Source organism: Monodon monoceros, unplaced genomic scaffold (genome assembly GCF_005190385.1).
Source record: "Monodon monoceros isolate NGI ecotype Baffin Bay Population unplaced genomic scaffold, NGI_Narwhal_1 Super_Scaffold_9, whole genome shotgun sequence".
Classification (NCBI taxonomy): domain Eukaryota; kingdom Metazoa; phylum Chordata; class Mammalia; order Artiodactyla; family Monodontidae; genus Monodon; species Monodon monoceros.
The window spans coordinates 8438711-8460980 of NW_021703786.1; the positions used below are offsets into that span (position 1 = coordinate 8438711).

Consider the following 22270-nt stretch of genomic DNA (forward strand, 5'->3'; position numbering starts at 1 on the left):
TGCCATGATTTATTAAAATTCCTTATATCAGCCACGGCAGACCATCCTGTTGGGAATGCACTTTTGAACCTAGAACCATCGGTCTCTGAGGCAAGCCTCAGAAATTACCGAAGCCAGAATCATACATTTAGGATTGGGTTCTCTTCAGCTCAGTTACATGCTGTTGCATCACTTTCCAATCCGGTATAAACATTCTATTTAGAAACAGCTGCTATTGTAGCATCCTTCACAGTTGCAATTTCTTCTGTGCTGTCAGATGCCAGTGTAAACTATAAAACTGACAAAATAGAACCTTTAAGACTGGCTGCAGTAGTCTTTAGTGTTCTGCCCAGACTCCACTGACCTTAGGGCTTGCGGTTGTGCTATATTACTGCCTATGTTGAAGTTAACTGCTAACTAATGCTAACTGCTGAAGTTAACCATGGAGAGCTGCAGTCACTTAACATGTGCCTGTTACCAATATTCTCCCTGACATCATCATAGTTCTTAGGGATATACTGAAATTAGAAATCCTGTCAGGATCCCTTTTTGCAAAAAAGCAATCAGGAAGCTATGTGGCTCTTGGGAGCTGGAACCTTCATATACTGGGCAGCTGGTATAACGTAATTATTGGAATTATGTCATGCTAAGTGTATAACGATCAAAAGGGAAATAAGGTGCCCTTAAATAATTGTCCAGTGCTTAAGTTCTAGGTAAAGAAATAGTGGGATGTTGGGCTAAGCTACATTCACTTTACAATTACCATAAATTCTTAAGTGGGCCCATTATCACCTTCAAGGTCCATACAAGTCACTTCGCAAGTTTCAACGCCTTCATTGTTTGTTAGGAAAGGGGGGGAACTAAAGAGGTGTAGGACCACTGCTGAGAAACTTTAGCCAGTGTGGGTTAGGGAGTGAACATGAAACACAGCACGGGTGGGTTATATCAGTGCTATAAAACCTCAGCTTTAAGACAAATCCACAAAGTTAGATTTTAAACCCATGATCTATTAATAATATAGGCAGTCATACAAAAACTGAAGGCAGGAAAAACAAACTACAGTTTGCACGTAATGGTAGTACCCCTGACCCCTGATCCTCCAAGGTGGGTAATAGAAGAGCTATTAACACACCAAGGGACCAAACCACACATAGGAAATGCTGTTTCCCACCTCGTAGTCAATTTTATTGTGACCTTTGCCTCTCATCTTAAATATTTCTTGTTTCAGCACCCATCTCTTGAACCACCAGGACTATTTATTAACCAAACTTTTTTTTTTTTTTCAGCCCAAGATAACTGTGTAACCAGGCCAAGTACATGACAGAAGAACACAGGAATGGATTTTCATCTCAAGAATACATAAGTTGGGGGAAGAAACTCAGCTTTTATTGTTAGAATTTGACAGTTTCAAACCCTTGTGGTGGTGGGATGACCATCATCATACAATATTCCATCTAGTAAAGTTTTAGGTGGCCAGTGACCTTGTCAATTAGGTCTACTGGTCCTGGCCCAATTCCTAGAACAGTTCGAGAGCCTGGTGCAATCTGAGTACGTCCTGCATCTTCGATTAAACTTACAGTCAGTCCCAGAATTTCTGCATGGGTCAATAATTCAACTAGAGTTTTTTCATCAGGAGCTCTGACCACCACTTTGGGCTGGCCACAGTTTTCCCATTGTTTGAGTAATTCAGGGTTTCTCCTTTGAATTTGCTTGTAGGCAGAAACAGCAGCATGAGAGCACTGGGCAGCCACTTTCCCTTTTCCCATCTTTAAGTCACTTCGAACCACAAGAATCATTTTGTACTCCCCACCCTCTCCTAAGATGCTTGCTTCTGTTCCGGTGTCAGTGTCTGTCTCGCTCACCGAGCTCTTGGGGATCATTCTAAAGCGTTCTCGGAGTCTCCAGCCCAGGCACATGCCACAAGCAATGCCGGCAGCCATGCTGAGTGCACCAGGATTAGTCAAATATTCCATAACCAAGGGTTTGGAGAGCATCTGAAAGGAAAAGAAAGTTGTCACTATCTAGCAGTGGAAAGTTACAGGCTTATCGGATAAAACATCCTGACAGTATATAAGCAGCAATATTTTAATTCATCCAGAAAAAAGGCAAAATATGTTTTGGATCTTAGGCATGTACTATTTTTTCTCCCCTGTGTACTAGAAAAGGTTCAAGAATACAGGTGAAGCAGTTTAGGCCATTTTGAATCTCAATGTGAGGAGTACATCTCTTTCTTGGATACAACAAAGCTCCGTTCCTCAATTTTTGCTAAGTCTTGTGGAGAAAGGAAATGTTTTTACCAAGATGCCTAAAGGATCTAGAGAAACCAAGATTAACTCACTCTTTCTGGAATATAGTGAGTGCTTATTTACTTGTGTCTTCGTACTGCATTAATTCTTAATGGGGATGGTACCAACCCCTCAGAGAAGTTCCTGGTTGTCACAACAACGGGCCTGGAGTGAGGTGCGCTGCTGACATTTACTAGACCTTGGCATGGAATGCTAAAAGCCTTACCACGTGAAGATTTGTCCCACTGGACATTACTGTAGATGAAAAACTATTAATGTCTGAGAGTAGAACCCAATTTCATTTTGCATACGAACACAAAGTATTTTCTGCATAGTTTTAACACACTCAATTTACCAGTAGTATAACTATCATATAAATCAAAGGAAGATAATCCTATATCCTTATTATGTTAGAAATTCCTATTACCCCAGCAAAGCTGTTCATGGTATTTGAATCATCAATAAAGCACTTATATCAGTCTACATTTGAGGCTGTTGGATTCATGACGCTTCAGCGTATAGGCACAAACAGTCATCAGTTTCTTCTAGTGGAATAAATAGTATCTAAGCATTTATACATTGAAATACACGGGGCCATCATGTTTGTAGAACTTACAAGTGGTGCCCTTGGAATTGTACAGTGCATAATCTGTGTGGCATAGATGGCAGTCCTGGAAATACATATTTTACCATGAAGTTCTTTTTTATTCTCTTTTTTGTTAAAATTAGAACATATTAATGTTTTTGAAATTATATGGTAGGCAAAGTATGCAATGTTATCAAATATTTTAAAATGAGAATATAGGGAATCAAACTTTTTTGAGATGTAATTCACATACCATAAAATTCACCTTTTTAGCATACAATTCAGTGTTTTTTAATATATCTACAATGTTGTACAACCATCACCACTATCTAATTCCACAACATTTTCACTGCCCCAAAAAGAAACCCCTACACCCATTAGTAGTCCCTTCCCATTTCTCCCTCACCCAGTCTCTGGTAACCACTAATCTACTTTGTCTTTATGGATTTGCCTATTCTGGACATTCATATAAATCAAACCATACAATATGTGGCCTTTTGTTTCAGGCTTCTATCATCCAGCATGATATTTTCAAGGTTCACCCACACTGTAGCATGTATCAATACTTCATTCCTTTTTTTTTTTTTTAATTTATTTGTTTTTGGCTGTGTTGGGTCTTCGTTTCTGCGCGAGGGCTTCCTCTAGTTGCGGCAAGCGGGGGCCACTCTTCATCGCGGTGCGCGGGCCTCTCACTGTCGCGGCCTCTCATTGCGGAGCACAGGCTCCAGACGCGCAGCCTCAGTAGTTGTGGCTCACGGGCCCAGTTGCTCTGCAGCATGTGGGATCCTCCCAGACCAGGGCTCGAACCCGTGTCTCCTGCATTGGCAGGCAGATTCTCAACCACTGCGCCACCAAGGAAGCCCCTTCATTCCTTTTTTTACTGATGAGTAATATTCCATTGTATGCGTATACCACATATTATTTATCTCTTCATCAGTTGATGGACATCTGGGTTGTTTCTACCTTTTGGCTACTATGAATAATGCTGCTATAAATACAAGTTTTTGTGTGGACATTTGTTTTCATTTGTCTTGGGCTTATACCTAGAAGTCTAACTGCTGGGTCATATAGCAACTCTGTAACTTTGAGGACCTGCCAAACTATTATCTAAAATGGCTATATCATTTTACATTCCTTGCAAGTGACTTTATTTTTTAAAAAACTGTGTGTTGGGCCTGGTAGGGTTGAGAGCGCTTCTCTAGTGCCTTATGACTGAAGTCTCTAATTCAGAAACAAAAAAACCAATGCCTTTGCAAACAGATCTTCATATAAGTCATGCCTGTCTCCAGATCTCAAAGAAGGATTGGGAGGATTATGAGATAAATTGGGCTAACAGACCTTCAGTAATTGTTAGAGAATGATGGAGTACACTTAATATCTGAAGGAAAAGAAAATGACTATAAATTCTTTTGTCTCCAAACTATAAAAATATAATTTAACACATTACACTGCTATACCATGTATCTTGCTTTTCTAAGTCAAACGTACAGTTAATAAAAAAGTGAAACAACCCAATATCCCCACATTTGCAATCTCAAATTCAAACCCTGCTCTCCCCAGAACAAAACTAATTTCCCTGAAATTGCTACTTAATGTTATAAAACCTGTATCTCCACTTCCTTGGAGTCCATTAGAATCCTTTACTATTCAGTTACTTTCTGAACACCTACCAAAAAATCTCTGCATTTTATAGTAGTTCATGCATCTCCTTCTCTAGTTGGATCCTGTCTGGAGCTACCTTTTTTTTTTTTTTTTTAATGGTTCAATTTCTCCATATCCTCACTAACACTTGTTATTTTCTTTCTTTCTTTCTTCTTTAAAATTTATTTTTTTTTGGCTGGGTTGGGTCTTCGTTGCTGCGCACGGGCTTCCTCTAGTTGCGCAAGCAGGGGGCTACTCTTCACTGTGGTGCATAGGCTTCTCCTTGCGGTGGCTTCTCTATGTTGTGGAGCATGGGCTCTAGGTGCGTGGGCGTCAGCAGTTGGAGCACACGGGATCAGTAGTTGTGGCTCGTGGGCTCTAGAGCGCAGGCTCAGTAGCTGTGGTGCACGGGCTTAGGTGCTCCGCGGCGTGTGGGATCTTCCCGGACCAGGGCTTGAACCCGTGTCCCCTGCATTGGCAGGCGGATTCTTAACCACTGCACCACCAGGGAAGTCCCTGGAGCTGCCTTGTTAAATGGCCAACTTTTACAGATACAGAGGCAGGAATACCAGGACAATGTGGTGAGGAACGTATTTCCAGAAGCTGATAGCACTCTGAGACAGTCCATTACTTTTGGGAAAAAACTAATGTGGGGTAGTTGTGGGGCAGAAGCCAGTTTGAGGCGGGGTCAAGAAAGAGAAACAAAGTGAAAGCAAAGCAGAAAGAAAAAGCAACAGATACAAGGGGCTGTGAAGAAAAAGGAAAGGTTTTTTTTCCCCTCTTAGGATGGAAAGATGAGTATACACAAATGTTGAACATATTTAAATGTTAATGGATGGACCCACAGAAAAGGTAGGTAGATGCTCAAGATAGGGAAAGAATAATTAATAATACAAAGCAGTAGGTGGGAGGCACCTAAGTCCCTGTGAAGAGATTTGGTCTTGGAAAGAAGGGACACCTTTCCCAATGTGACAGGTTTAGATGCAGGTAGGGCTGTGGATTTGGAAGCAGGAAATTGTTTCTTGGAGGGAGTTATTTTGTACAAAAGTCAAAGTTGAGAAGAGGAAGACTGAAATAAAAGTTACAGCAAAACACAGCAGGATTGCAGAGGAACATTGAAAACATGGTTAGGATTAGTAATGATTTTATAACGGTACCATACCTACCAGTTATGATCTTCTCCAGCAGTACTTAGCAGCCTGAGTATAGGTAAAAATTCGAGATGACTTCATACTTCACAGAGAAAATAGAAGCCAGAAGACTAAAACCACATAATCTCTGCCTCCAAACATATAAACTAAATGTGCTGCACCTATATTCTTCCTTCATCCTCCCCATCTACGACAGATAGTTGGATTTATCCAAGTTTGAATTCTACGAAGAGTAAGCAACAAGACAAGGGGCATAAGGGAATGTTTGAAATGATAAGCCATGAAATCCACATTCCTATAAAATGATTTAAGGACAGGAAGGTGACAGAGGATATGCACATGCTATTAAGAAAAGGTATGATGGAAGTAAGCTGGAAAGGCAGATGGCTGTGGTTAGAGAGAGATGTCTGGGGTTTTGAGTTTGGAAATGGAACATTATAACGTGATGGAAAGTCCCGAGTGAAGCTACAGAAATAGGTTATCTGAATTATAGTCAGAAGTGTGTCATTAAGCTCATCTGCTTTCTTAATTCTTTTATTTTTATGATACATTGCCTCCTTCCTCCCACAAATATTAACTGGTTCTGCTCTAGGATCTGGGGGAATACAGGAGCACACAAAGGAGAAAAAGTCCCTTCTCTCATGGAGCTTACGCTCTGGTAGTGGTTTAGAGATGACTCAGTCCTAATTTTGAATTTCTTTCATTTTATTTTAAGAAAACTTCATGTTGTCATAGCTCAAAGCTTCAATGGTACTTTGAATGTATTGTGTCATTTGATCCACATAACTGTAAGAAGTTAGCATTAATTCTATATATTGAAAATGAGGAAACTGAGGCAAAGAGAAGTTAAAAAAAACCCAAACGTTTGCTGACTTCCTATGTACCAGACACATACCTTGTGAGACTAGGAATACGGTGAACAATACAGGCCACTGCCAGTTGTTCAGAGTTGAGTGGAGGAGAAGACAAATAATTACATGGCTGGTAAATGTTATGAAAAGGAATTAGGGAGAACTTCCTTGGTGGTCCAGTGGTTAAGAATCTGCCTTCCAGGACTTCCCTGGTGGTGCAGTGGTTAAGAATCTGCCTGCCAATGCAGGGGACATGGGTTCGATCCCTGGTCCGGGAAGATCCTACATGCCAAGGAGCAACTATGCCCGTGTGCCACAACTACTGAGCCTGTGCTCTAGAGCCCTTGAGCCACAGCTCCTGAGCCCACGCACCACAACCACTGAAGCCCATGCACCTAGAGCCCGTGCTCCACAACAAGAGAAGCCACCACAATGAGAAGCCCGCGCACGGCAATGGAGAGGAGCCCCTGCTCACCGCAACTAGAGAAAGCTGGCGTGCAGCAACGAAGACCCAACGCAGCCAAAAAACAAAAAAACTAACAAAAAAAAAGAGTCTGCCTTCTAATGCAGGGGACACAGGTTCGATACTTGGTTGGGGAACTAAGATCCCACATGCTGCGGGGCAACTAAGCCTGCGTGCTGCAACTACTGAGCCCACGTGCCGCAACTACAGAGCTTACGTGCTCTGGAGCCCACATACTATAACTAGAGAGCCTGTGAGCCGCAACTACTGAGCCCTTGTGCCACAACTAGAGAGCCCGTGCATAACAACTACAGAGGAGCCCGTGTGCCGCAACGAAGAACCTGCGCACTGCAATGAAAGATCCCACGTGCCGCAACTAAGACCTGACACAGCCATAAATAAATAAATACATACATAAATACATTTTTTTTTAAAAAAGGTGTTGGGGAGTACATAAAGTGCTTTAGCTCAGTGTAGGAGGTCAGGGAAGGCCTCGTCGAAGAAATATTTAAAATGCAACAAAGGATCAGTGAGAAGATAGAAGGATGGAAGATCATTTCAGGCAGAAAGAACACCAAGTGGGCAGGCCAGAGGAGAGAAATACAATATGTCAAATGACCTGAAAGCAGTCCAGACTGCTGGAAGATGGAGAGAAAGAGCTGCAGAGAACAAAGTGAGAAAGAAGGGCAGATCACAGAAGGCCTTGTAAGCCATGTTAGATGGTTTGGAATTTACCCTAAGGACAATGAGAAGCTGCTGCAGGGAAATGATTTTTGTTTTCTAAGAGATCACCTGGGACTTCAGTATAAAGAATGAATTAGAAGCTGGTAAGAACAGATACAGGGGATTGATCAGGAGGCTGCTATAATGTAATCATAGTAACAGTTAATAATTGCTAAATTAGGTTTTATATTAGGTGTACATTAGGTATTGACACTCTACATGAATTGTCTCCTTCAATGTTCCCAACAGTCCTTTAAGGTAAATACAGGTTATCCCCATTTTTTCAGATGTGAAAATTGGGGTACAGAGAATATAAGTAGCTCACCCAAGTTCACAAAGCTAGTAAATGGTAGCCTGACTCCAGAGCCTGTGTTCTTAACACTACTCTGTTGCCTTTCCCAGTAGTCTAGATGAGATGACAGTCACTCAGAGAAGAGTAGTGACAATGGGAAAGGAAAGAAGTGGCTGAGGCACACCTGTATGATTTGGTTACTCACTGGAAGTCTGATGATAAAAGAAAGGGAAAAGTTTAGAATGACACCTAGATTTGAACAAATGGAGATTGCAGCTCTTTCTCTCCATCTATTTATTGATGAAGGGATTCTGGTGAAAGAGAAGGTTTGAAAGTAAAAGATACTAAAATCAGTTTTAGATATATTAAGTCTGGCTTGACCAAAAGACATCCTGGTTGAGATGTCCAGGAAAAAAAAAAAAGATATATCATTTAAGAGGTCAGAAGATAAGCTTAGGCTAGAAATACATATTTAAAAGAAATTAATATATAACTGAGATTACTGACGTGATGAAAGTGGGTAAGGCCACTGGGGCAAGTATATCGAGGGAAGAAATGGCTAAACAGAACCCTGAGGAAACAAGCATTTAGGGATAAAAGGAGAATGACAAGGAATGACCATCATAAATGGTTAAGTCATCAGCACCTAGTTTCAGTCCTCTTTCACTGGTGTGCCTAAAATGGTGACAGGGCTGTACTGACACGGTACTTTAAGGCTCTAGATGCCTTTGCAGCCACAAAAAAAGAAAATAAAATTTAATTCTTACTAGAACCCACATTATCTCATAATGCATCTATCATTTAGTTACTACATGATGCTTACATATCAGCAGGACTTCTCTCTGATAATCTAACAACCAGACTACAAATAGAACAAATATTCAATTATATATATATATAAAAAAATATATATCTATACACACACACACACACACACACACACTCACAAACTTCTATGTCAAGAATTAGAAGGATTCTCTGCACCAATTTCTAGGTTGCAAAATAACCAAATATCCCACATACCAGACTCAGGTACTATCTGGAGAAAGGAACTACACATGAGTATGTGTTGAACATACTCGTCTAAAAGGTCATGATGGAAAGTTTCTCATTTTCTCAGCTTTATTTAAAAACAGATATACCAGTAAGAGTCATCATAAACAGAAAGCAGAAAAAGTTCCAGAAATAACCAAGCTTGTTTATCACTTCTGTCCCATATCTTATGAGGTCTCTAATTCTAAAATGTTGAAATTAATACTAGCATCTCTATTCTTTACGAAGTTCTAATCTCCTATCAGCCTGATCAGATCAACATCTAACTCCTGTAAAAAGTGTTTCAGCCTGTCCCCTTTTCTGCATATCTATTATAAACATGTATAATAAACCCAGTGCTTGAGACTAAGGTAAAAATAACTATCTTAGTCTCATAGACAATCCCAGGCAATGACGGCACTGCCAAAAGAACATGTCCTATAAAACCCTCCTCTTGGTGCCTTCTAATTTCTCAGCCAGATTAAACCTCTTTCACCAATGCTCATGATTCCATTACCTTCTGAGGCGTGCTACCCCCATTTATCCTGTTCCACTGGCTATTGCTCCTTGGCCTTTTCCAACCTAAAAAATCCTTCCTCTTTGACCCTTAAACCACTGCCTCACTTTTCCTCTTCCCTTCATCTCTAAACTTCTTCAGTTACCTGTCTCCCTTCCCCACTCAACTGAAACTGCTAAGGAATCAGATACTAGTTAATTGCCAAACGCAGCTGCCTCTTTTTAGGCCTCATCTTGAGTTTTCTGCACCACTCACTGACAACTTTTCTTTAAGCTTTCTTCCCTTGAATTCTTTAACCCAACATTCACCCTATTATCATCCTATCTTTCTGACACCTTTCTTCCAGTCTCTTTTTCTGGTTGTATGTCCTCTGTTGTCTCCTGCTGTATGTATTATCCAAGCTTACACATTTGGGCCTCTTTTCAGTCTGTACCTACGTTGTCCTATACAGCAACCATTAGCCAAACATAGTCATTTAAACTTAAAACTAAATGAAAATTCAGTTCTTCAGTTACATTTAACCATATTTCAAGTGCTCAACAGCTCAACAGCTTAAAAGTGGCTAGGTGCCACTCTATGAGTTAGCGAGATATGGAACATTTCTATGACTGCAGAAAGTTCTATTGGACAGTGCTGGTTTATATACTCTCTTTCCATTCAATCAATTAATCAATATTTACTGAGGGCCTATTGTGCACAGTTCTGGACCCTGGAGAAGCGCACTGAACAATCTAGTAGGAGGAGATAGACAGTAAATAGTTTGTGAAATGAAAAATCTCACTCATTCCTGAATTAACAAATGCTGAGGATTCCTAGAGCGTCTCCCCGGGCACCACACTTGAACTTCCAACTTCTGCTAGATTTTACCACTTAGATGTCTATGAAGTGGTCTAAACTGTGTCCTACACTGAACTCAGTATCTTCCCTTCCCTCTCAAACTTCCTGTAATCTTTCCATATTTGGTTCACTTGTGCCCTAGTTCATCCTAGTCCATCTGCCATTATAATTAATTGTACTTCTAAAGCACAAATCTGATCCTGTAATTTCTCTGCTCGAAAATCACTGGATAAAAGCCTAAGGAATAAGGAAACCAAGTCCCCCTAAAACTGAGTCCCTTACCGAGTTTATGATTAATCTCTCTATCCAAAACTTTATCCCGTTTCTTGTCCACGGTGACCTCAACCCTGCACTAACTGAATACTAACCAACCAGAGTTGATGACTAAAATTGTCAATAACACTGTCAATACACTAAAACTGCTGTTGTAGATATCATCTACCACTCAGGTTGTTTCTCCAGGGCAAGATGAGCTAACAGACCTCGAGCCATAGACCACCTGGCCAGAGAATCATAAACCAGAGACATCCTGACTCCTGAAACTACAATTAAGGAAAGTCACAGAAATGTTACAAGATGATTAATTCCAGCCTCTTTGTTCTTCCCCTTTAAAAAAACCCCTAACTCAAACACCAAGTTGGAGTGGATTTGAAGCTTGTCTCCCACTCCCTTGCTTGGGGCCCTGCAATAAAGACTGTGCTTTCTTTCACCACAACCCGGTGTTAGTACCCTTTGGGTACCCGTTTGCTACCCGTTGGGTGAGTGGACCCAAGTTCGGTGGGGTAACAATAAAACATAAATCCCTTTGCAGGAATTCAAAGAACTACGCAATTTGGTTTCAACCTACTTTATCCTCCTCTCCTGCTACACAGTGTACTTATTCAGCCACACCAAATGACTAGGTATTTTCAAGCAGCAATCTCTCCCTGAAATAATTTTCTCCAATTAAACACACAAAAAATCCTCTTCACCCATGAAGGTGTAGTTCAAACCAAACCTGTCTCTTAAGTCTTTACCACCCCCCAGTCAGTCTTAATTATTTACTTTCCAGAGCCGCTGTAACAATAACACATAACCACTATAGAGCATAATTCTCAACGTCTAGTACAGTGCCTGGGATTGTTAACGTATTAAATACTCCTTTAGACATTATGTCTGTGTGACACAGGGAGGCAATTTTTCGATCATATTCTTGGAGGCCTTTTCTTTCCTCGTAGGACTCAACAACTTGCTACGCTGTGGGTACTCAATAAATACTCAGCAGAGTGTGAGGCCTGCTCGGTATTTTCTCACATTCGGAGCGAATCCATCAATGCTGCCTCAATGGAGGCGTTGCCTGGGAACTAGAAATTCTGGGTCCTTCCCCTCCCCAGCAGCTTGGTCCTTTCTTCCAAAAGACGACTGGCCGAACCGGAACAGTGGCTCCGGCAGCCACTGGGCGGAAGACAGTTTACGAAGGAGAAGATGAAAGGGTAAGGGGGTGGTTATAAAATTAGATGGGAAGAAACATTCCAATTGGAGACAAAATGAAGAACATCCCCCTACCTGTGAGAGGCTGACCTACCTAGAAAACCTCTCCTCCAACTCAGCTGCGGCTTCGCGTTCTTCACTTTTGGGTACGGACTCCCTTCTCTCGCGTGAGTTACCCCTTCCGGGGTTCCTTGACAACAAGTTCCGGATCAAGAACCGCGAAGAGAACAGTCATTCTTCCTTTCGCCCCGCCCACAAGTCCCTAACCCACACTCGAACTGAAATCCCGCGACTGTCAGCTGAGGGGGCCGAAAGGAGGGGGGAACGTTTTTCTTCTGGAGGCGGTCTCCCGGAGGGGAAACGGACCGGAAGTGACGTGAACTAGTTCCGGTTGGCCGGAGCCCTGGGGCGGGTGTGAGAGTCAGTCGTGAGCTGCTTCCAGGAGATCCGGAGAAGCCGGAGTCAGAGCGGGTAGGTAAGTGAGAGCGGGGAATTGGGGACGGACGCCTGAGGCTATCCTCAGAGCTTGGCTTCTTCTGCACGTAGACGGTGCAGATCTAGGGCACCGTGATTTTGACTTCAAGCAGTGCTTTAGAGCGCTGCTGACTGTCTCAGTCTGGCAGTAGATTATTTGAGACACCTCCCCGTGGTTGGCCACCCGTACTGGACTCCCAACCATTCCCTCTCATCGCGGCGAACTTGGAAGCCGTTCTGAGCTTCTGTAGAGTACCCATCTCCTCTTCCTCTCTGGGTGTCTAGGACCTTAGAGTAAACGAGGAAGGTCTTCCTTGCTGATGACCAAGCTGTTTCTCAGCATTTGTCAGTTGGTTTCTTGCCCTCCCCCACCCCGCCAACCACTAGCACATGATTCTGTTTTGTAACCATTTCTAAACCAAATTCAGACGTGCAAGTGCCTTCTAAAGTGTTGGTGGCCAAGGGAATGGGGCCTTCCCTCCGTAGATCTCTTGCAGAGGACCTTCACGTTATTTCCCACTACTTTCATGAAGAATAGCGTTCTCTGCCTTTTCCAAATCCCTGACCCCCTGAATTTCTTTACAGTGGAGGTATTTGCACTAAAACATGAAGGTTAGCTTAATCTCTAAACTTTCAGTAAGCCATATGTGACCCTGTGTCACGCTGCTTAAGATTATTTGTGACCTCCAGTAAGTTTTGCACTGTTGCCTTTTGTTTTCCTGCAAATTCATGCAAAACTCTCATATAGGCTCTGGCACTGTTTACCTGTCTTGATAACATAGCTCCTTTTCCTAACTTCAATGTCTTTCAGTTCTCCTTTGGGGCTTGTCAGAAATTCTGTAGACAGATTGCACTGATCCTTTGGAGAAGTTCGTACAAGTATTTCTAATGTTGTAATGATAGAGAATTTAATGTTCTGCTACTACCTATTAATTGTATTATCATTAGCCCTGATTTTAGTTGTGTATTCTTAGCATAAATGATGATAGTAAGAAACTGCTATTTACTAGGCAACATTTTATGCATTATAGATTATTTTTTTTATTGACCTTTGGAAGAGGTGGTGGTACCCAGACAAATGTGGCCAATTTGTGTAGGTGTGAAATGACTCTACAGTAGAAATCTTTTATATTTTACTTATTTGCCTGTGTTATTTTAAAACACTGTAGCATTTTTTTTTCCTTTGAGGAATATATCCTACTTGATTAATATAGTTTAATTCCTTGATTCACAGTCCAGAATAACCAAGTTTCTGAAATACTTCAGTAAATGTTTTAATACCTTTTAGCAATTTAATGCTTTATAGCTAGTTTAATCAATTTGTTGTTTATTTACATATTGTTCTTAATTTTGAGTTAGAAATTTTTTTCACACTTGTCTTTGAAGCGAGGCAAAAAATTTTTGAAATGTGGAATTATATAAATTAGATGTTATTATTTTTAACAGCTGGTAGATTTGCTTTTTTACTTTATAACTGCCACACCTGGTCTTATATTCTTTTTGTTCAGTCCAGTTATCCAGGGACTGATTATCCAAACTTTCTCACTTTCCAACTTCTTCCTGCCTTTGGCTTGAATTACCAGTTTTTAGGATTGCAAATATCATTAAACTTTAAATCAGAAGACCTAGATTGGAATCTTGGCTCCAACACTTATTGAGCATAGGTTGGCAAGTTACCTAACTTTCTGAGCTGATCTGAATTGTGTTGATTAAAGTACTGCTCACTTCATAGGATTTTTGCAGCGATGAAGGGAGATAGTAAATGTGAAATCACTATGTAAATGAAAATATGGTGATATTGTCATTTTACTCTGAAAGCAGGAAATATATCAGTGCAGAATACTGTTACTTTGCATCATTTCAAAATTTGATGTTTTATATTAAGTGTGTTATTTATCTGAAATTTGTCACACACTTTTCTGAGATGATCTTTGCCCTCCTTTTGAACGCAATAAAAGCTAATCAGGAATAGTTTGAAACTGTAATCCACTGTATTAGTCACCTTGGTTTATAAGTAGGTGACTTCAGAATGAGTTTAGTTTTGCATTTGGGAGTTTAAATTTGATCCTTTTTGGCCATCAGGTATTGTTACTTAAGAATTTCCAAGTGCAGAGGAAGTTGAACTTTTGGGTGCTTACATATAGTTAACTAAAGCCTTACTTACTTATATTATTTCACTGAAACCTATTGAAAGCAATATTTAGAATTAGAAGCAACCTCTGTGAACACAGAGTTAGATTCTTCTCATCTAACAGAGGAGAAAATTAGGGCCCAGAAACAATCAGTAATTGGCTTGCCTGAGGTCATATGGCTTAGGTAGCACCAGAGCCTGAACTGGAAATGAGGTCCCAAGTGTTCTTTCTTTCTGCTAAGGTTGTCTCCAGGCATCTTTATTTGGTTTCGCAGTATTTCCTGGTTTGCATGAAAATGGTTTTCTTATGTATTAAAGGGATCTATATGTGTATGTATATTTTTTTCCCTTTTTACCTGATTTTCAGTCTTGTAAATTCTAGGAAAACAAAAACTATGCTTGGCAAAATTTGTGGTGGAATGGAATAAGGATAGAAAAAAGTTAGTTCTGTTCTTCAGAATAGTTATTCTGAGTTCATGCTTCATTACTATCAGGTATCAAGGTGTCTTCTTTCTGGCAAGTGGAAAAGACAGAGGATCTTTGTAACACATGTCTCTACTGAGTGAGTGTCATTGCTAATGAGTAGGAGGAAACTATAATAATTTCTTTGCTCCTGATAAAAAATTTTCCCAAGCTGTTTGTAATTTTAATATAATTATTTCATTCTAGGTAAATAGCCACTGTAGAAGAGTTTATTTTTTGTCTTGGCGAGAATCCTTTTGCTTCCACTGATTTCACAAAACTTGTTTAGTCTCTGACTATAATTTAAAGAGTTTGTCAGTATTCCAGAAATAAAAAAATCTTCTTAGTAGGTCACCGTGGTGTTTTCTCTTGTTCTAGAGGTTCATTAATAAAACCTTGGTCTTTATAGATTTTCCTGGAAGGACTACATAGATAGTGTTAAGAGCCTAGGCTATGAATTTAGATTGCCTTAGTTCAAATTCCAGGTCTACTGCTGTGCAACCCTTGGGCTAGTCTAGTTACTTAACCTCTTATTATCTCAGTTTCCTCCTAGATATTGAAGTTAGTACACACCTTTATTGTTAGGGTTAAGTGAATAGATTTAAGTAAAGCATTTAGAACAGTGCCTGGCATATAGTTAACCATGATTGTTATGTCGTCATTACCATGTGGCCTACTGAGCAGTTACTAAGAACTTTTTCCAGCCCTCTTTCGAAAGCATATCTTTGTGTTCCTGCTTACTCGATTATTGTTTGCTCATTATTAATGAAGTTTCAGTAAATATATATATGTATATATTCACATTTCGTGAATGTTTTACAACATATGCGGGATTCTTAACCAAATGAGTCATTCTTGTAGGCCATTATCTCAACCTTTTTGTGTTATTAACAGTTTACATTATATGTGTAAGCCACAACACAGAATTTGAGAATTGAAATTTGGGGGTTTGATATTTAACAGTGTCTTCTAGCACTTACTTTCTTTGCATGAGCAGATTATTTTGCAGTGATATCTATTGTCATATTTATCTGTTCATTCATCCAATCAGTGAACAAACATCTTGTGTCTTAAGCCTTTTACCAGGTTCTGGGAAAAACAGTGGGAAACAAAAACTAATAGATATTTTAGTTAGGAGCCTGACAAGAGAGAAAAAAAATAATACAAAAATGAAAGAATAAGGGCTTCCCTGGTGGCGCAGTGGTTGGGAGTCCGCCTGCTGATGCAGGGGACACGGGTTCGTGCCCTGGTCTGGGAGGATCCCACATGCCGCGGAGCGGCTGGGCCCATGAGCCATGGCTGTTGAGCCTGCGCGTCCGGAGCCTGTGCTTCACAACGGGAGAGGCCACAACAGTGAGAGGCCTGCGTACCGCAGAAAAAAAAAAAAAAAAAAAAAAGGAAGAATAAGCACAGTGTCATAAATGTTATGAAGGAAACAATCAAGGGTCTGAGAGAGATTTAATGTGGATATGTGCTTGTTTAAGACTCTAGTATCGTACACCTAGAATATAGTGACATGAGATGAGATAAGAAACATTCATGGTCCAAGTTATGTAGAACTTTGCAGGCCATGAAAATGAGTTTGGATTTGATTTTGAGTGTAATTAGGAAGTCATTCTACAGTTACAAGTAGGAGAGTAGTATGATTTATAAGTAGTTTACTCTTGCTCATGTGTGAAGGATGAATTGAAGGGGACAAGAGTAGAAATGGAGAGAGACGTTAGGAGTCCATTGAGTAGTCCAAGCGAGAGATGAAAATGGCCTGGACCAGAGTGGTGGCAAAAAAGTGGAGAGCAGTGGGTGGATACTACATATATCTGGAACAGGATTGGTCCTGGATTAGATGTGAGGTGTAAGGGATTGAGAAGAGTCAAGGATGGCTGTGCCTCTGGATTCAGTAACTTGGTGGATGGTTGTGCCAAGTAGTGGGAGAGGGAAGGTTTTGGGAGGGCCAGGTTTGTTACAGGAAGAGGGCTGGGGAGGGAGAAAAAAGCGAGTGTTGAATTTGAGGTGCCTGGGAATCATCTAAGTGCTGCTATTAGGTGTTCCAATCTAGAGGTCAGGACGAAAAATACAAATTCAAGCTAGTATTTTAAACCGTGCAGCTAGATAAGTCACTTGGGGGAAACAGGGAAGAGGAGAGGTCCCAGGTCAGGTAAAAGAGAGCTGGCAAAGGAGACTAAGGAGTGTTTAAAGAAAGAATGATGGGGTACACAGAACTCATAAAAGCGGTTCCACCTAGAGAGTACTAGACAGATGAGGGACAGAGGGGAGCAAGATTTTTCATTTTTTAAAAATTTTATATTTTAGAGCATGCGGAAGTCTTTGCTTATTCAGAATTCTCTTAAGAAATGGTCAGGTCTGTCAAATGCCACTCTCTGGTCTATATGAGGAGAGAATAAAGTCCAGTAAGGTTGAATTGGTTGATCTGACTAGCTACTTCTAACCTCATCATTGTTGGTTTTTTTTTTTTTGCGGTACGCGGGCCTCTCACTGTTGTGGCCTCTCCCGTTGCGGAGCACAGGCTCCGGATGCACAGGCTCAGTGGCCATGGCTCACGGGCCTAGCCACTCCACGGCATGTGGGATCTTCCCGGACCGGGGCACGAACCTGTGTCCCCTGCATCGGCAGGCGGACTCTCAACCACTGCGCCACCAGGGAAGCCCTAAACTCATCATTTGAGTCTGGTTCCTTCCAGAAACTTTAAGGTCACCACATTTGAAAAGCGTTTAATCAAGCAAATATACAAGATTCTTCTGCTCCTTATAAGTTTTTAAGATCTATTTAGAGGAGATTTTATTTTTTTATACATATTTTTCAATTTTTACTTTAATTATAGGAAGTTGCAGAGATAGTACAGAGTATGGTTGGTAGCTGTATGATAATTGCATGTTTAGTTGTTTTTTTTTTTGAGGGGCGCCCCGCACCACGTGGCATGCGGATGTGGGATCTTAGTTCCCCAACCAGGGATCGAACCTGGGCCCTTGGCAATGAGAACATGGAGTCCTAACTACTGGACTGCCAGGGGATTCCCTAGCGGAGCTTTTAGTACTGCTTCTATGGGGCAGAGGAATTTTCTTTAATTTTTAAAAATAATCAGAGAGTATCTATAGTATTTCTATATCTATGAAACTGTAAGTTTTAGAAACTTAAGTGTTTGAATTTATCAATAACCTTAATAACTATTGGTAAGTGGAACATGCCAGACAGACTCCTGCCTCAAAGTCTTTGCACTTTTTTTTTTTCTTTCCCTACAGTGCTCTTCCCCATATTTTTCCATGGTCCTTTTCTAATGTCAGATTCTCAGATAAAGCTTCTCTATCCACCCTGTTAAATATTGTGCACAAACACATACATATGCACACATACCAAATTTCTTTATTTTTCATTTGTAGTACTTACTACTATCTGATAATATGTTTGAATATTTGTCTGTTTACTGCTGTGTCTCTAGCATCTCACACTGTGCCTGGCACATAGTATGTACTCAGTAAATATTTGTTAAATGAGTAAATGAAAAATTTATTTTCACAGCTGTGTAATATTTCATTGTACCTTAATTTATTTATCTGTTTTCCTGACAGTGGACATTTGAGTAGTTTATAGCTTTTGCTATTAAGACCAATGTTGCTAAAAATATTATTGTACATATTGGCTCTTCACATGTGCAAGAGGTTCTTTTGGCTATGTACCTAGGCATAGAATTCTAACAAGGGTATGCCAGTATTCAGCTTTACAAGTTGTTTCCCAAACTCTGCTATTGTCGTCCTTCCTAATTCTTGCCAAAGAATGCATGTAAAGAGTGATGTAGTGGATTATAGATTCTTCTCATCATCGTATGCATACCCCTCTGCAATATGATTTTACTTCTAGAGTCTCTTATTCCATCCCTTGACTCTGTACTTGGCTTTGTGACTTGCTCTGGCCAAAGGGACATCAGCAAGTGTGACACAAGGAGAGACTTGAAAAGCACTTGTACATTGGGTCCTGTCTTCTCTTACTGCTCTTTTGAACCCAGAGCCCACCATGTGGGAAAAGCCCAGGCTAACGTACTGGGGCATAGAGGACTAGCTGGACCAAAACAAGGCATCTCAGCTCAGACCTGCCTAGCTTAAGAGCCAAGCTAGCCCAGAGCAGAACTGCCCAACCTAATTCACAGAATCATGAAAAATACTAAATGATTTTTTAAGTTGTTAAGTTTTGGAGTTACGTTGTTAAACATAGCAAAAGATAATGGATATACAACACTGTAAATTAACTATACTCCAATAAAAATTTACCAAAAAAAGATAATGGATACAAATGATACCTCATTGTGATCTTGGTTTATATTTTTAGGATGTCAGTGAGGTCAAGTAGATCCTCTGCTGTGAAATACCTCTTCATGTCTTTTGCCTGTTTTAGTTTTGTAGGATTATTTGTCTTTTTCTTAATAATTTAAAATTATTATCTGCCTACTAGTCCTTTTCGGTTATATCTTTCTGTGGTTTGTCTTCTCACTTAAGATATCTTGTGATGAATTTAAATTTTAATTTCAATGTTGTCCAATTTATCAGTCTTTTTCTTTATGGTCAGCTCTTGCGTATGTCTCAAGAAATCCTTTCCTACCCCAAGGCAGAAAGGCATTTATGTTTTCTTCTGAAAGTTTTGCTTCTTGACTTTTAAATTTTCAGCCCATTTGGAATTAAATTTTGTGTGTGGTTCAAAGTAGGGATCCAGATTTTCTTTTCTTTTATGGATAATCAGTTTGAACCCCACTGATCTATCTTGCCACCTAGGTCATATAGAGTTCCAAATGTACAAGAATCTTTTGAGAAGCGACGTTTTCTGTTTCTTGGTCAGTTTGTCTATCGCCATACCTATAAAACACATCTTCATTATTTATTACTCTAACATATGTACAGAGAGATAGATATACTCTGGGTTCGAGAACTTTGTCAGATACGTGTATTGCAAGTATTTTCTCTCATTCTGTGGCTTACCTTTTTTTTTCTTAACAATGTGTTTCAAAGAGCAAAAGTTTTAAAATTTGTTAAAGTCCAGTTTATACATTTTTTTCTCTTATGGTGCATGCTTTTTAAATCCTAAGAAATATTTGTCTACCCCAAGATCACCAAGATTTTTCCTGTGTTGTTTTGGGTTTTTTTTTTTCCTGGAAGCTTTATGGTTTTAGTTCTTGCATTTAGATCTGTGATCCATTTCAAATCAGGTGTTACATATGAGAGAGGGTCAATGTTCACTTTTTTCACAAGAATGTTCAGTTGAAGTAGACATTCCTTTCACCATTAAATTGCCTTGTACTTTTGTAGAAAAGTAATCGACCCTATGTATGTGGGTCTGTTTCTGTATTATCTGTTCTGTTCCATTGATCTGTATCTATCCTTTTGCCAAAACCACACTGTCATGATTATGTAGCTTTAAAGTAAAGCAAGACTTGAAATCAATTAGTGCAAGTCTTACACCTCTATTCTTTATCCAAATTGTTTTAGCTATTCTAAATTCTTTGCATTTCCATATAATTTTGAATCCATTTGTCACTTTCAATTTTTAAAAAAAGCCTGCTTGAGTTTTGGTTGAGATTGCATTAAAGCTATACATTAGTTTGAGGGAAATTGACATAGTAACAATATTGAGACTTCCAAATGATGAACATATGTATTTTCCTATTTATTTAGGCCCTCTGTGATTTCTTTAAAAAAATTTTTTTAGAATAGGTCTTGTATGTATTTTGTCAAATTTACCTCTAAGTCCCTCTCAGTACATGAACTTTTTTTTTTTAGACCCACAGAATATTTTTATTGAATTTTTTTCTTTTTAACTGTATATCCTCCCCTTGGTATAGGTGAAAATCTAAATCTCATAAAAACAGTAGTTGAAAACAGAATTTTATATATATATATATATATATATATATATATATATATATACACACACACACACATATTTATATACCTCAGAGATTGAATTGACAGTAAGCATAATTTTTCCTTAGAACCAAATGGATATATAAATCATATATGAATACCTAAGGATCATCTAAAGATGAGATATTCATGATTATTTCTAGGCCACATGCAGAACAAGTATATACATGTACAAGTATATACAAGTACAGTATGTACATGTACAAGTAGGTACATGTACAAGTATATTGTACAAGTACAATATGTACATGTACAAGTATATACATGTACAAGTATATACAAGTACAATATACAAGTATATTGTGACATCAGTAAATACTTTCTGAATTAATGAAAACAAAAGATCTGGGCTTCCCTGGTGGCGCAGTAGGGCTTCGCTGGTGGCGCAGTGGTTGAGAGCCTGCCTGCCGATGCAGGGGACACAGGTTCGTGCCTCGGTCCTGGAAGATCCCACATGCCGTGGAGTGGCTGGGCCCGTGAGCCATGGCCGCTGAGCCTGCGCGTCCGGAGCCTGTGCTCCGCAGCGGGAGAGGCCACAACAGTGAGAGGCCCGCGTACTGCAAAAAAAAAAAAAAAATCTCAGGAGGTTTGTGAGTCTTACAACATGTGGTCTTCAATATTTCTTTCGTTGTTTGCTAAGTGGACATAGAAATCTATTTAACATTATGTCCTTAGACTTCTGCCAAAAGCCTGTGTTGAAATGACCATGCAAGGAATATTTTGGCATCTTTCATAAAACTGCAATCTGGGGACTACATGAACTTTAAAAAAATTCAACTTTCTGTGTTTTCCAAGTATATAATAGAGTATTGATTTTGACCTTTAACCTGTGACCTTGCTAAAATTCACTTATTAGTTCTAGTAGTTCTGAGCATTTTTCAGTTTTCTCTTATTTTGACCCAAGTTATTTAGAACTGTGTGCATTAACTTCTAATTGTGTACAAATCTTATATTTTTGTTGCTAAAGTTTGACCTAATTTCTGGGTTGAGAATGTGGTCTGTGATGCCCATTGTTTGGAATTTGTTGTGACTTATTTCTTGGCTTAATTATGATAAGTGACTTATGAAAAAATATGTATTCGCTAATTGCCAGATGCTGAATTTTATACATATCCCCCCTATATTTTATTTCTTAATTTTATTGTTAAAATCTTCTATCTTATTGAATGTCTTGTTTTTGTTTGCTTGAAATATCAGTTATGAACAGTTGCTTTGAAATCTCCCAATATAATGTTGGATTTATTCATATATCTGTGTATCTTTATCTATTTTTATGTTGTAATTTTTTTTTTCCCCCCGGTACGCGGGCCTCTCACTGTTGTGGCCTCTACCGTTGCGGAGAACAGGCTCCGGACGTGCAGGCTCAGCGGCCATGGCTCACGGGCCCAGCCGCTCTGCGGCATGTGGGATCTTACCGGACCGGGGCACGAACCCGTGTCCCCTGCATCGGCA

The 22270-nt window shown here is 39.8% G+C and overlaps 2 protein-coding genes across 4 annotated transcripts in view; one reads left to right on the top strand and one right to left on the bottom strand.

Moving 5' to 3' along the window:
* Window positions 1–1339: 1339 nt before the first annotated feature.
* On the bottom strand, window positions 1340–12152 carry PTRH2 (peptidyl-tRNA hydrolase 2). 2 transcript variants are annotated; one of them, XM_029210651.1, is made up of 2 exons: window positions 11922–12152; window positions 1340–1973 (listed from the first exon to the last, which is right to left on the bottom strand). In XM_029210651.1, exon 2 carries the CDS (start codon window positions 1971–1973, stop codon window positions 1434–1436), a length of 540 nt encoding a protein of 179 aa, XP_029066484.1. In that variant the 5' UTR covers window positions 11922–12152; the 3' UTR covers window positions 1340–1433. The 2 variants fall into 2 exon arrangements, with proteins under 2 accessions (XP_029066484.1, XP_029066485.1); XM_029210652.1 differs by having other exon boundaries at window positions 11903–11972.
* Window positions 12153–12197: 45 nt separating this feature from the next.
* VMP1 (vacuole membrane protein 1) overlaps window positions 12198–22270 on the top strand; it is a 130566-nt gene continuing 120493 nt past the window's right edge. The window contains exon 1 of one of the 2 annotated variants that reach the window (XM_029211741.1): window positions 12198–12298. The gene's annotated coding sequence lies outside the window, so the exon portion shown is untranslated. Of the gene's footprint in view, window positions 12303–22270 lie in introns of both variants that reach the window. The other variant, XM_029211742.1, reaches the window with a different exon arrangement.